We start from the raw sequence: 15,666 nt of genomic DNA on the forward strand, positions 1-15,666 counted from the left end.
TCTGAAGTGCCTGCACCAAGTGACAACTCAGCACATGTGGGGCTGGCTGGCCCAGAACAGCCCAGCTAATGTTCATAGGATTAACCAAAACTGGAAGGTACACCCGCCCCTATGCATGATGGCCCAGCAGAAAGGTCCCAAGGAAACCTAGGAGCAACCTGCCTTGTTCTGCACAATGCCGTATTTTAATGAGGCTGTGTTACTAAAGGAAAAACTCTGAAGTTTCCATTCTTCATTGAAACAGCAAAAGCTGGAACCAAACAGAAGGGTCTTTATTTCCTATAAAAAGAAGAGAGAGTTTTACTGGTTGTTTTAAAAGCAAACAACAATACAATGTTCAGTGGGCATATTCCTGCAGAAGCTGTTCTTGAATTCTAGCAGGGAAGTCCATTTTCTAGCATGGTTCATCTCTTTTCTTTTTAGTTTTCAAGCTCATTCTTCTTACATTTGAGGAAAAAGAAACTCAATCCTGAGGGTCTTTCCTCTGGAACATCTTTAAACCAAGCCGGCCTGTGCTGACATGGGCCAAAATCTTTGTAAGCTCCTTACAGGGGCCTTGAGAAAGAGAATTTTAGATTTGCAAGGGATCTTGGAGGTCCTCTGACCCTCCACAGGCAAGACTAGGGGTTTTCAAACTCGACCTCACATTAGAACCATGTAGGATAGGAAGTTCCTAAAAACAATCTTGATGTTCAGAAAACACACCAGTCAATTAAACCCCAGTTGCTGAGGGTGAGACTCTAGTATCAGTAGTTTTAAGATTCCCTCAGGTGATTCCACAGTGCACCGGGTTTGAGAGCTGGTGCTCTAGTGCAGGGTTAGTAAACTGTGACCCACAGGTCAAATGTGCCCACACCCCCTGTTTGTAAATAATGTTCTACTGGCACACAGCAAAGCACATTTGTTTCCATACCATCTGTGGCTGCGTTCATACCATGATGGCAAAGTTGAGTAGGTGCAGCAGAGATCACAGGGCCAGCAAAGCCAAAAATACACTATTGAGCCCTTTACAGAAAATGCCTGCCAACTCCTGGTCCAGTACAACTCTCTACCATGCGTAAGAGCCTCCTCTGTGATGCCGCCCATGAGTGGTCCCCCATGAACTCTGCTTGAACCACCCCAACCCCCCAGTGAAGTGGTTCCCACCACCTCTCAAGGTAGCCCTTCAACTTTTTCACAGCTGTCTTCTCCAGACTTCTGGCTGATAATGAGTTCACTGTTCATTTCCCATTAACCCACACATCACCCTCCAGAACCCCCAAAATGGTCAATCCCTTCCCCATGGACAGGCCCTCAGACGAGAAAGGCAGCGTGTCCCTGCCCACTCCCCTCATGATGGGCCCACCCTCTCTCTGCCATGGTTTTACATCTGAGGGGGTCTCTGAAGCCTTGAGTGAGTCCCAAGGCCAGCAGGTGGATTCTACAGCCACTTCCCTGCACCCCCTGTCTGGGTCAGACCTTTCCTTATTTTTCACCAGAATCAGCTCTTTTTTTCCTTTTCATTAAATATAAGGAAAAATCTCTTTGACAGAATCATTTGTCTACATGTCATCAAATGTGGGCTGGTGGCACACAGGAGAAAGGATGTGTGGATTTATCTGTCGGGGCTCAGAATGACAGCTCCCGCTAGGCACAGTGTGGTCAACAAAGCCTGGGAACCTGGACTCTGCTTTCCACAGAGGCCACATGCCCTGGGTCCTCCTGTTCTCTCTGCAGGCCTCACTTTTTCCAGTTGCTTTTGGAAATGCTACTGCTGGGTAGTCTTTAGGAGCCTAAGGGGCCTGCCCCAAGCGTAAGTGCCCTCTGCAAAGACTCATCATCCCATGAATGTGGTGACAAATGACAGGGCACCTCCTCCCAGGTTTGGGGCCACTTAAGTGTATCTGACCCTCTGTAGCTTCAAAAGAGAGAATGGAAGATATGGAGAAGGGGGAGATATGAGAGAGAAGGGGAGAGGGGAGGAGAAGGGAAGGAAACGAAAGGACAAAACCTCTAGAAAAATATTTTGCTCTTTGATTTGTATGCTGAGTAAATATGTAGTAAGCAGGAAGAAAAGGAGGTCAGCTGTGTCGCTAGGAGTTTTATTTTTCCCTCCTGGATCTTGGTGAAAGGCCAGAAGAGGACAGCGGGAATGACATTCCATCCTGCAGGAGCCTCTGGCCACGGAAGTAGTGAGGCCACCCTGTAGCCGAGGATGGTGAGCAACCCCAGACACCCCTGCAGAGGAGACTGCTGTGGCCAGGAACCCTCTCCGGGTCCCCTGTGACCATGGGGCCCTTTAAGTGGCCATGGAAGTGCACCTGGACAGTGCTGAAGAATTGTTAACACATCCCTGTCCTTCCCTCACTGCAACCTGGCCAGGGCTTAGGAGACCAGTACAGGAACAGCGCTGCTCTGATGGGGACAACTGGATCATTCCCATTACACCGTAACGGTACTCACAGGGACATGATAAAGCAGCTCTATTCCCAGTGTTTGGAGGGAACTCCTCCCTCACCTTTTATCTTGGAGAGGGAACGAGAGCTGCCAGGACTAGACTGCAGTTTTCCTGACTCTCGGTTTTCTTCTACATCACACATTTTCTTCTACATCACACCCAAATTTCCATTTCAACAATGACCAAGAGATTACAATGAGCTGGATTGGGGCAGAAACACCAAAATCACACCATCCATATCCATTCAAATCAAGATGCATTTAACCCGGGAGTCTCATTACACTTACCTTTGCTACTGAGAGGTCGATTGGCTTTGATGCTGTCTGCAGCTTAAGCACTGATGGGACTGGGGACAGAATGACCTCTTCCCTTATCAACTCATCCTCCACATCCTCTGAAAGAAAACCATGGCCATGTGAGCCGCTTGTTATGACTCACAGAGAACAGAACATGAAGTCACAGAACACCACAGACATTGCTAAGTTTGCAGAAGGTTTGAGTGAAAGGAGAGTTCCTCCCCAGTTCATTCACCTCAGCTCTGTTTTGGGGTTCCCAGACTCTCAGTGGAAGGGAAGCAACCAGATCAAGAGAGTCCATGCTCCTTGTCACAACCCTGTTCTGTTCATACCACAAGGATGTTGCCAAGTGAGACTTAGCTACTGGTCCACTAGAAAGTTCCACACATGGACATACAGTGAAACAAGTGCCCGGGGCCTAAGCCATGGAACCAGGACCAGGAAAGCCTAGCTCAGACATATTTCTTAAAAAAGGTGGGCATGACTCGAAAGATCATTCCCCTGAGGACAAAGGTGAAGAGGACAGGACTAGGAAAGAAAATGGAACCATTGCTGATAAAATAACTATTGCAGATGATCACTATTGTAACTTGCATTTATTGACTGCTTGAATTTGATCACCTTCCTCCACAACAGCCTTATGAGAAAGTAATTATTATTACCCCCACTTATAGATGAGGAAACTGAGGCTTAGAGGAGTTAAGTAACTGGCCCCAAGTCAATCAAATGGAGAGTGGCAGAGAGAGTGACTCCTAGTCACTCTGCCATCCCACTGCCCTGGACCTCCAGCAGGGAGGACATTAAGCCATATTCCAGATATTGTCATCTCATAGTGGGGCAATTGAGGCCTGGAGAGGGTCCCACCTGGGTCTCTGGTAGCACCAGCTGTGACTTCCCAGTTAGCTAAGGTCCCCTTGTCATTACACCTGCTGCCACTGCATTCACCAGAACACAGTGACAAAGGACCCAGGGAGAAACAATGCCAAGGCAACGGTGCTGGCAAGGCTGAGCTGAGTGAACTCCAGAGGGTAGCTGAGGGCTTGGCTCTGTGAACCCAGCTCCCTAGAGGGGCCTGCCAAAGGGGGCCTGTGTGGGCGGGGGTGGTATCAAAGGCCACCACTCCCAGGACACACAGCTTATATCTTATGCTGCAGCCTCCCTTCTCCCCAGGGAGAACCAGCCACAGCACAAGGAGAACTCCTAGAGACTCAGGTCACTGAACAAGCCAATAGATTCTACTGTTGGGCTGGGAAAAAAAGTCTGGAATTTAAATATGAATCTGAATTTAGATGAGAATGCTTCTGATATGGTTTGGCTCTGTGTCCCCAACCAAGTTTCATCTTGTAACTCCCATAATTCCCATGTGTTGTGGGAGAGACCCAGTGGGAGATAACTGAATCATGGGAGTGGGTCTTTCCTGCGCTGTTCTCGTGACAGTGAATAAGTCTCATGACATCTGATGGCTTTAAAAAACAGGAGTTTGCCTGCACAAGCTCTCTCTTTGCCTGCCGCCATCCACATAAGATGTGACTTGCTCCTCCCTGCCTTCTGCCATGATTGTGAGGCCTCCCCAGCCACGTGGAACTGTAAGTCCAATAAACTTCTTTCTTTTGTAAATTGCCGAGTCTCAGGAATATCTTTATCAGCAGCATGAAAACAGACTAATACAGTAAATTGGTACCAGTAAAGGGGGTCGCTGCTGAAAAGATACCCAGAAATGTGGAAGTGACTTTGAAACTGAGTAACAGTTGGAGGGCTCAGAAGAAGACAGGAAAATGTGGGAAAGTTTGGAACTTCCTAGAGACATGTTGAATGGCTTTGACAAAAATGCTGATAGTAGTATGAACAATAAGGTCTCAGATGGAGATAAGGAACTTGTTGGGAATTGGAGCAAAGGTGACTGTTGTTATGTTCTGGCAAAGATATTGGCAGCATTTTGCCTCTGCCCTAGAGATTTGCGGAACTTTAAACTTCAGAGAGATGATTTAGGGTATCTGGTGGAAGAAATTTCTAAGCAGCAAAGCATTCAAGAGGTGACTTGGGTGCTGTTAAAGGCATTCAGTTTTATAAGGGAAGCAGAGCATAAAAGCTTGGAAAACTTGCAACAGAAAAGAAATTTAATAGAAAAGAAAATCCCATTTTCTGAGGAGAAATTCAAGCTGGCTGCAGAAATTTGCATAAGTAGCCAGAAGCCAAATGTTAATCCCCAAGACAATGTGGAAGATGTCTCCAGGGCATGTCAGAGGTCTTCATGGCAGGCCCTCCCATCACAGATCCAGAGGCCTAGGAGGTAAAAATGGCTTCATGGACTGGGCCCAGGGTCCCTGTGCTTTGTACAGCCTAAGGACTTTGTGCCCTATGTCCCAGCCACTCTAGTGATAACTAAAAGGGGCCAATGTACAGCTCAGGCTGTGGCTTCAAAGGGTGCAAGGCCCAACCTTTGGCAGCTACCATGTGGTGTTGAGCCTGCAGGTGCACAGAAGTCAAGAGTTGAGGTTTGGGAACCTCTGCCTAGATTTCAGAGGATGTATGGAAACACCTGGATGTCCAGGCAGAAGTTTGCTACAGGGGTGGGGCCCTCATGGAGAACCTCTGCTAGGGCAGTGCAGAAAGGAAACGTGGGGGTGGAGGCCCCACAAAGAATCCCTACAGGGCACCACCTAGTGGAGCTGTGAGAAGAGGGCTACTGCCCTCCAAACCCCAGAATGGTAGATTCACCAACAGCTTGCACCATGTGCCTGGAAAAGCCACAGACACTCAACACTAGCCCATGAAAACAACTGGGAGGGAGGCTGTACCCTGAAAAGTGACAGGGGCAGAGCTGCCCAAGACCATGGGAACCCAACTCTTGCATCAGCATGACCTAGATGTGAGACATGGAGTCAAAGGAGATCACTTTGGAGCTTTAAGATTTGATGGCCCTGCTGGATTTTGGACTTGCATAGGGCCTGTGGCCCATTTGTTTTGGCCAATTTCTCCCATTTGGAACAGCTGCATATACCCAGTGCCTGTACCCCCACTCTATCTAGGAAGTAACTAACTTGCTTTTGATTTTAAGTTCGTGGGTAGAGAAAGTAAGAAACCAAATGAGATATATACCACAATGCTATCTATGTCAAGTAAAAATTGGCACACAAAACATTATAGATTTTGCAAGAACATACACACGAAAAAGATACAGATTAAGCATAAGAGAATGGTTGCATATGGGAAAGGAAAGTAATAAGAGTATAAGGGGTAGGGCTAAAGATAAATAAGGAAAGAAAGTTAGGAGGGAGAAAGGGAAGGAAAACGGGAAATGTAAAAGGAGGGAAAGGGGGCCAGGCGCAGTGGCTCACGCCTGTAATCCCAACACTTTGGGAGGCTGAGATGGATGGATCACCTGAGGTCAGGAGTTCAAGAGCAGCCTGGCCAACATGGCAAAACTCCATCTCTACAAAAAATACAAAAATTAGCCAGGCATGGTGGCATGGGCCTGTAGTCCCAGCTATTCAGGAGGCTGAGGCAGGAGAATCACTTGAACCTGGGAAGCAGAGGGCAGAGGGTGCAGTAAGGTAAGATTACACCACTGCACTCCAGCTTGGGCAACAGAGCAAGACTCCATCTAAAAAATAAAATAAAATAAAATAAGGGTGGGAAGGAAGAAAGGGAAGAAGACTGACAGGCAGGCTTTGCAAAGACCAACACTGAGAATGTTCTCTGGAGGAAAAGAGATGTGTGATTAATTCCACCTTAGACATCTGAGGCCCCAAACAAAGGGGCAGGATAACCTGAGTGATTCCAGATTACTGGAGGACTGTCCCTGAAGGGTTTCTTGCAATGCCTTGAGCCAGATTGTTTCCTGGAGGCACAAAGTGATAGTATTTAAGACCATTTAGAGGTTTCTATTTAATCCGAGGTTGTCAGGGAGGGAAGCCAGGCCTGAAACATGCTCTGCCTAGGTCCCATGAAGAAAATCTGGGAATGAAGGCTGGGGGCCCAGGAAAAGCAGACCCTGATGGAGCATAGGCCAGAGTGAGCCCCTTGGAAAAGGCAAACTCCTTTGGCTTCTACAGGGAGAAACTGCCCTGAATGCAGGGAGTTGGTTCAGGACCATACAGCAGGCCTCGGGCCCAGATGTGGTGGGAACACCATGCAAGGGAAAAACAAAACACTCCAGAATGACATGTTGGCCAGGCAGACAATTTGTAATGTAAATGTCAGTGGTTTGAGAATGCTATTTTTAAGGTCCTGGTTTAAATGTCTGACTGAAAAGAAGCAAAGGATTTTGTTTCCCATACCATTCTATGTGCTTTTTGTAGGATGTATGTATGTATGTATAAAGTAATTGGATTTTATTTCAATCGGGAGTCAAAGACACCAAGGGGAATGATGTTCACAGGAAGATTCCATAGGGAGAATGGTCCACATAGCTTTTTTCTGGGAACCTGTGCAGAATTTCCTACTGACCACAAGATATCTTCTGGAAGTGCCCCAACACCAGAAACTCAGAACCCTTCCTGGCTTCAGTTTCAATAAAAGACCCCATCTCTTCTCCACCCTTCTACAAAAGCCCCAGGCTGAAACCTCTACCCTCTCTCACCCACCACGCCAGCCCAGCCTCTGGATCACTCTGCCTCCAGAATGTCTCATATTCTGTCCCCCATTGCCTTTCTCTCTCCACTGTCACAGGAATATGTCCTTATGTTTCTATTTGCTCAGCAAGAGCATTCTTGAGCAGCCATGATGTACTAGGGATGATGTGGGACACAGGTCAGAGGTGACTAAGGCCCCACCCCTTCATTCAAGCAGCTCCCTGCCAAGGGAGAGACAGAGCCCCCTGAAAAATTACAACATAACCCAGTAAGTGCTGAAAAAGGGACAAGTGCAAGGGTTTTCAGAGCAGAGAGGGAGGCAATTAATTCTGCCATAAATGCTCAGGGAAACTTCCCATAAGAGGTGATATTTGGGCAGGTACTGAAATACCCATTGGATTTCCCAGGTAACAGGGGTCTCATTACCTCTTCTCTGGACTACGCCAAGAGCCCCTCACCAGTATCCCAACATCTAAGCTTGTATCCCTAAAGTCTATTCTACACCTAAGTCCAGATATAGCCCCCAAATGCACAGCCCTAGATATCTCACTAGCACAGAATCTCTGCCCAATGACTTGCTGTACAGCTCTTTAGCACAGCACTCAAAATCATCTTGCCCAGCCCAGCCTTCACTTCAGCCTCATCTCACACTGACCCCCACACCCTCCCTGACAGGGCCATTACCTCTAGCCAATCTTTCTCACACATACACTAGGCTTTTGCCTATACGGCTCCTTCCACAACTCTATTTGGCAAGATCTTGCCCATTCTTCAGAGTCCAGACTAAATACCTACACAGTATGGAAGCTTCCAGAACTGATATGGTTTGGCTGTGTCCCCACCCAAATCTCATCTTGAATTGTAGTTCCCATCATCCCCACGTGTCGTGGGAGGGACTTGATGGGAGGTAATTGAATCATGGGAGCGGTTACCCTCATGCTATTCTCATAATAGTGAGTTCTCATGAGATCTGATGGTTTATAAGGGGATTTTCTCCCTTTTGCTGGGGACTTCTCCTTCCTGCCACCATATGAAGGACATGTTTGCTTCCCCTTCTGCCACAATTGTAAGTTTCCTGAGGCCTCCCCAGGCCTGCTGAACTGTGAGTCAATTAAACCTCTTTCCTTTATAAATTACTCAGCTTCAAGTATGTCTTTATTAGCAGCATGAGAACAGACTAATACAGAAACCCATCACAGAACTTGGCTTATTAAAGCAGTTAAGCACTGCTGGGCATCTGCTTCATGTGTTGCTATGGGAAGATACCTCTCTTCCTTTTTCCTACCTACCCCACCCTCCAAAAAGGCAAGGCCACCTTTTATTCACCTTAGTCTGCCTTCTACAGAGCCTTGCATATGCCCTGGCAGGTAATTGCTGACAAGAGTTTACTGAATTGAATCAAAGTAAAATGAACTGGGGTGGAGAAGGAGTTCTGTTCCTCCAACCAAATTTGATTTTTGTTTCTGAACTGCCCAACCCCCAACACCCTGGCCCCCACAAGACTTCTCCTTCCTTTCTTCTCTTTCATGAACTCCCTCCATGACTGGGTTCCATGGTCTCCTATCCTTCACCTTCTTCTCCTTTCCTAAATCATTAGCTGAGCCATTAGCAAAGAGGAGTCGGCCTCCCTCCAGAAAACATATACACACACACTTCAAACAGCTGCTTCTGAGAATTGCTAACAGCCTTCCTTCCAGTAGAAGCTCTCTGGGTTCTGAAGACCAGGAACTGCTTTGCTTGTGTCCAAACACAAGCAGCTTTCACTGCAAAATCTTAAAGTGCAGTGGTGCACAAAAAGGGTTTGGATGCCAGCACTTCCTGACTCCATGCTGTACTCTGCACAGCCTTGCACAGAAGTCTACCCCATCTGGGGAGTTCTGAGGATCTGCTGCTTCTGGGATGAGTTATGCAGAGTAAACAAACCCCCACCTCCGCCTCCACAGCTCAGAGGCCTGCACCTTTCTTTCAACTTCATCAAAGCAAACTGTCAGACTACACGTCTCACACAAGGGAGTTCTAAATAGAGGCACTGCTTTCTTCCTTCAGTTTAAAAAGGAGAGTTCAAAAGGGAGAAGAAGAGCATGTGAACAGCTCTTGTCTGCCCAAATGTTACAATAGGTAAATTGTTGGCTCCAGAAGAGGAGCAAATGTTGGCAGCACTCAAACCTCATCCTCTCATGGTCAATCCTTGGTCTCAACATCCTCAATCTCTAGCTGCTTCTGCAAAACCCTGCAAACACATCAGTCTTTGGAGAGTAGGAAATTACAGAAAGAGAAAGAAAAAAGTTTGCTTCAAAACTAAAGAGTGGAAGGAAACGTGCTCTATCTTGATCTCAGAGAGCAGTTACACAGATATACACAGAAGTGAAGATGCAGACCAGAGCACTTAAGGTTGTACACTTAATGCCTTCACTGTTTGTGTCTTATGCCTCCCTAATACACTGATAAACTTTTTAAAAGGATGGGCCTTCCCAGACAGAGCTATACTGATACTTTGAATGAGAACTGTTTTCTGGAGACCTTAGTTAACTTACTAAGGCCATTACTGAATGGCCCTAAAAAAAAAATACCAAATGCAGAAAGAGCTTCTCTGGCCCCACAGTGGAGATCCAGGATTGACTGGTCTTCTTAAAAGGATGTCCCCAGGAGAGAAGGGCAAGCAGTAGAAGACATCAATCAGAGAGAGAGTAGTCTGCTCTACTCACTTGACTGGACCCACTTGCTGAGGTCAGGCGGAAGGAAAGGGGCCCCCCACCACCCATCTCCCAGACAGAGCCAATGAGGACCTCTTGGGCCCTGATGGGCACAGCACAGGGGCACTCGCTGCACCTACCGAGCTGCAGGGCACCCAGCTCATCATCCACCTTGTCAGACGTCAGCAACTGATTTTTCCTGGAAAATAGAAAATATCAATGTACCAGAGGAGACTGACAGAGAAATGCAAACGGCAGAGAAGACTGTTAAGAGCGATGGACAGGCATTCAGGAGACAGGTCTCTCTAGTCTTGGCCTCGCCTCTGTGTGCCTTGAATACTCCCCCTCTCTCAGCCATAGGTTCCACATGGGATGGGACCAAATAGCTCCCATGATGCTTGTCGATTCTGTGTTCTCACAAAGAGACTCATACACCAGCCAATACAGGATGGTCAGCTCTGTAGGTTGGTATTTGCCAAGCACTGCAGATAGGCTATCTCGCCAACTTCACTGCAATACTTTTGGGAAACATACACACGCACAAACAAATCAAGTTCTTTTCATCATTGCCCAGAATCTGTTCATCTCATCTCCATGTTTTTTTTGTTTGTTTGTTTCCTCTCTCCTAGCTTTCTGGTAAAGCCATCAGCAGCTATTTATAAGAAACCTCTGAAATGCACCAAGGTGTTTAAAGGAACCCTCCTGTATCTTCCTGTTACTTAAAACATTGCCATGTGATTCTGATTTGTAAATTCAGGTATGTACACACAGAGCTTTCTTAAAAGGGTGGACCCTTTAGGGGAGCATTTTCTAAAGCTCCCTTTAGATTTTTCTGTTCTCTAGCATGCATCGATCTGAACTAAAGTAAAATCATTTCTAAACAGAAGGTATTAAAAATAACAATATTACTTCACTCTCTGAAAATTCATTTACTATGTTAAAAAATGACAGCTCTTTTGAGCGTGGCATTGAAATATATTTTCCTCCAACATCCTTGCAGGGTAAGATATGATTGAAGTAACAATCGTAATCTTGCCCTGGTGTACTCTATTGAATTGGTTTCCTCCTGAAGATGTATGAAGGGGCGTGAATGGAAGACCTCAGAGGACACACAGTACCAAATCCCTGAGTACACACTTCTTCAGACTCCGGGTTTCTTTCACTGGCGCTAGAACATAGAACTCCCTCACCCCTCCTCCCAGGCAGTCCTCATCCTCCTGTGTCCTCCTGGACTCGGTCAAGTCATTTGCCTTAATTCAAAACCACAAACCCCTCTGCCCAACACCACCAGGATTCTACAGGCATTCTTGTGGGGACTGGTGGAAGAATGAGCTAGAAAGAGGAGTTAAGGCATAGAGGGGTGGTTAGAGGGGTGTGGAAGGGGCAATCAACACTGAGGTTGTGTCAGAGCACCCCCACCCATGAAGAACTGCACTTTCATCAGGAGCCTCTTCCAGCCACACTCCTCCCACCTCTGCCTGCTCTGCAACAAAGGGCTGAGGACCTGAGTTCTACCCTGCCTATCCCATCTGTCACTGCTTCATCTGGAGATGAAGGCAAGGCATCCTCCCCTTGCTGTGCTTCAGTGTCCCTTTCTGAAAATCAAGGACCAAGGCATTGGTACTAAGCCTCTAAAATCCCCCTTGAATGATTTCAAGCAGGGAACAGCAGCAGCAAAGACATCTCTCCAACATCCCGCATTCAATAACATCTCTCTGGAACCCCCACCTCTGCTCTCTGCCTCTTCATCTCTCACCTAGACTGTTTTAATAGGCTCCTAACTGGTTTCCTGACCCTTAGTGTCACCCACCCTTGTTGGCCCCCAACATTTTCACATGGCTGCCAAAGTCATCTTCCTAGAAAGCAAATCTGACCACGACACTGAAGCCTGGCTCAAATTCTTCTAAGAGTCCCCATCATCACCATCAATAATAACAATAATCACATGTATTAAAATAACAGCAAGAATACCAATACATTCCTAAAGGCTCCTTTGACTGCTCCACACACTGTGCTAAATGCTTTGCAAGCCTCAAAAGTCATCTACTTCTCAGAAAAGCTTTATGAAGCACTTATTTCACTCAGTCTCAAAGACATTTAGTAATTTTCCTAGGGTTACACAGCAAGTAAGTGGCAGCACAGGAATTTAAACCCAGGCAGTAACTCCAAAGACAATGGCAATAACTACATTTACTGCTTCCTTATAAAAATAAAATCCAGGCCCATTAGTGTATCCTGCAAGGCTCTCCATGACCCGGCCACCTACTGCCCAGCCTCATCTCACTCTGGGCCATCACATTCCACCTGCATTTCCTCCATGCTGAACGTCTCAGCTCATGCCTCTATATCTTTTCATAAACTGCTCATTCCATCTAGAATACTCTGGCAAACAAACTTACACTAATCCTCTAAAGCCCAAGTGGAACATCAGCTTCTTCTCAACTCCAAAGAACACATTCATTCATTTATTCACTCACTCACCCAGCATATGTGAGGCTATCTGGCAGGCCTATCTATCTCACTGCCCAGAAGAAACACATTACACAGATACGTAAAATGAACAGACATTAAATGCAATGTCGCGTGGTGTGGTAGGCTGAATAACGGCCCTCAATTATATCCACATCCTAATCCCTGGAACTTCCTTGTGAATGTTACTTTACATGACAAAAGGGATTCTGCAAATGAGAATAGGCGAAGGATCTTTAGATGAGGAAATTATCCTACATTACCCAAACGGGACCAACGTAATTACAAGGATCCTTATCATAAAGAGGTAAAGGGAGATTTGACATAGAAGAAGAGAAGGCGATGTGAACATGGAAACAGAGATTGGAGTGATCTGCTTTGCAGACAGGAAGGAGCTACAAGCCAAGGAATCCAGGTGAGTACTAGAAGGTGAAAAGGGCAAGGAAACAAATTCTCCCCTGGATCCTCAAGAAACAACCAGCCCTGCCAACACCTTGACTCTAGCCCAGTGGAACTTCAGCCCTCCGGAACTATGAGATAATAAATTCATGTTGTTTGAGGCCACTTAGTTTGTGGTAATTTGTTATGGCAGCAATAGTAAACTAATACACGTGGTAAGAGTTACAAGCAAGGAAGAAGAAAGGACTGCAGGATTATCTTGGTCTCCTCTGGATCTCGGGTGTCCAGCATGTAGCCAGTGCTCCATAAATGGGTGCTCAGTGCCAGATGATTCTCACAGAAGCCAGGTGGCTTACACAAGGTCACATGACTTAGAAGTGCCAGAGTCAGGATTCAAACCCAGGCTGCTGGTTTCAAATGCTCTACTCTGCTCTTGCCTCGATTGTCCACATCCTTCCCCTGCTCAGAAACTTCCATGGCTTCCTGCAGACTACAGGACAAGGGCCAAATCTCTCAAATGGTTCCCTTGGCTCCTGAAGGTAGGCAGGTGGCCATGAGCCCGCTGAGATGGTGGGAATCATGTTACCACTGGGTAGGGTACAGCTTGGCCTCTCTCTCTGGTCATAGGACTTCCACCCAGAGGGCCATCCATCAGCTACAAGAGCCCAGCTCAGATGCTTTGTGCCGGGTTCCCATAGATCTCATCACCAGAGACTTCAATTATGCTTCTATGTGGAGAATGTGCTTATTGTTCCTTTCATGTCTCTTTGTGGCATAAGCTTTACAAAGTTTAAAAGGTCAGTTTAAAAACATGTTCTTCCCTTTGAGTGAAACTATTCTGAACAACAATGACAAAAAGATAAATCAAGGGATTCAAAACACTTCTTCAAAGTGTGATTGTTCAGATAACCCAGAGACATGTGTCAAAGTATGCAACTAATAAATCCATGGGGGCCAACTGGCAAACTCCACTCGCCCCTCTGCTGAGGCCTCCACCTCCCACCACAGCTCTTCTCATGCCCCGCCCGCCCCCCGCCCGGGAGAGGCACGAGCCAGGTCGCTGCTGGTGTTCTGGGCTCCAAGGGACCAGGACTCAATCTCTGAATAACTGAATCCTTGGCTTAGTGAAAAGAGTCACTCTCACATAATAACAGAGAAGAAGCCAGGTGTGGTGGCTCATGCCTATAGTCCCAGCATTCTGGGAGGTGGAGGCGGAGGCAGGAGGATCACTTGAGGCCAGCCTGGGCAACACATCAAGACCCTCTACAAAAAATAAAAAAATTAGTTGAGCGTGGTGTCACGCACCTGTAGTCCCAGCTACTTGGGAGGCTGAAGTGGGAGGATTGCCGGAGCCCAGGAGTTTAAGGTTGTAATAAGCTATGATCATGCAAGCCGCTACCTCTAAAAAATAAAAATAAATAACAAAAAAAAAATAAAAACTGAGAAGAGGAGATGCTTACTCCTCTGTGTTTGTTACTAGATTCTTGGCTAAATTAGTTATGGGTTCTAAAAGAAAGGCATCTCATGAAAATAAAGATACTGATCACTTCCTGCTATGGTTTGAATATCTGACCCCTCTAAAACTCATGTTGAAATTAAATCCCCAATGTGGCAGTATTGAGAGGTGGGGCATTCAGGAGATGATTGGGTCATGAGTGCTTTGCTCTCATGAATGGATTCATGGGTTCATAAATTAACAAGTTGTTATGGGAGTGGGATTGGTGGTTTTCTAAGAAGAGGAAGACAGACCTGAATTGGCACACTCAGCCTCCCCATCGTGTGATTCCTTGAGCTACCTCAGCACTCTGCAGAGGGCCCCCACCAGCAAGAAGGCCCTCACTAGATGTGACCTCCCATCCTCAGACTTTCCAACCTCCAGAATTGTAGGACACAAATTTTGTTTCCTTATAAACTACTCAGTTTCAGGTATTCTGTTATATGCTACAGAAAATAGACTAAGACATTTGCTATATATTTGACGAAATATCAGAACCCAGTGTCAATGGAGTTCAAATTGGCCCCATTCATATGGCACAAGAATCTAGAATACAAATTAACATAAATTTTTCGGAAGTCAGTGATACCCCAGCACACCTAACCAAAGTAATGTAAAATAATCTGACAGAGCACTTCTACAAACCAGTTCATACAAGATTCCCTGGAAGAGAGAGGTTTTTTGTTTTTTTATTTGTTTTGTAAGTCCTACTAAAATATGCTCAAAATAAAAAACTCTTAAGCACATGAGAAACGATGTACCATGAGTGAAAGCCAAGAGACACAGCAAATAGGACTCCCAAAGACTCAAGATGGAGCAACAATCTTAGAGAGGCTGTACATTAGAAAGATTAGAGAAACTTTTTAAAAACAGGAATGGAAATCATAAGAAAAGAGCTAGACATTATGAAAAAAAAAAAGAATGGGCAGCTCTGAAGAGTAAATGTAGTCATTGAATGAAATAATGGGCATATAACAATGGTGATAGATAATATATTAAATATTGAAAAAAAATTCATGAATCTGCTACTGAAAGAGGAAGGAATAAAGGACAAGAAGGAAGAAGCTGCGGGGAGTGCAAGGAAAAGAGAGAGAAGATGGGCAAGCTCTTCTCTACAGAATACCGTCAATGAATGTAGAAGGAATTATAAAATTAGAAAATCATCATTTTATACACTCCAATTTAATCATTTATATGGGAAAGGGTCATCAGTAGATGCCAATACAACTGGATGGAAGGTTTTTGAGGAACAGGGTATTCATATGGTCTGAAAGTTTCAGATTACTTATTAATTGCCAAAAGG

General features: G+C 45.9%; 2 protein-coding genes across 5 annotated transcripts in view; one reads left to right on the forward strand and one right to left on the reverse strand.

Annotated features, from left to right (window-relative positions):
* Positions 1 to 15,666, reverse strand: part of MINDY4 (MINDY lysine 48 deubiquitinase 4) — a 130,312-nt gene that overhangs the window by 52,296 nt on the left and 62,350 nt on the right. For all 4 annotated transcript variants that reach the window (XM_015133771.3, XM_077996961.1, XM_015133770.3 and 1 more), the window contains exons 6-8: positions 10,141 to 10,199; positions 2,725 to 2,831; positions 163 to 279 (exon numbers count right to left, since the gene is read on the reverse strand). In XM_015133771.3, coding sequence (XP_014989257.2) covers positions 163 to 279; positions 2,725 to 2,831; positions 10,141 to 10,199 — 283 coding nt within the window. The remainder of the gene's footprint in view (positions 1 to 162; positions 280 to 2,724; positions 2,832 to 10,140; positions 10,200 to 15,666) is intronic.
* Positions 1 to 15,666, forward strand: part of CRHR2 (corticotropin releasing hormone receptor 2) — a 236,713-nt gene that overhangs the window by 42,732 nt on the left and 178,315 nt on the right. The window lies entirely within an intron of this gene.

Source organism: Macaca mulatta, chromosome 3 (genome assembly GCF_049350105.2).
Source record: "Macaca mulatta isolate MMU2019108-1 chromosome 3, T2T-MMU8v2.0, whole genome shotgun sequence".
Taxonomy (NCBI): domain Eukaryota; kingdom Metazoa; phylum Chordata; class Mammalia; order Primates; family Cercopithecidae; genus Macaca; species Macaca mulatta.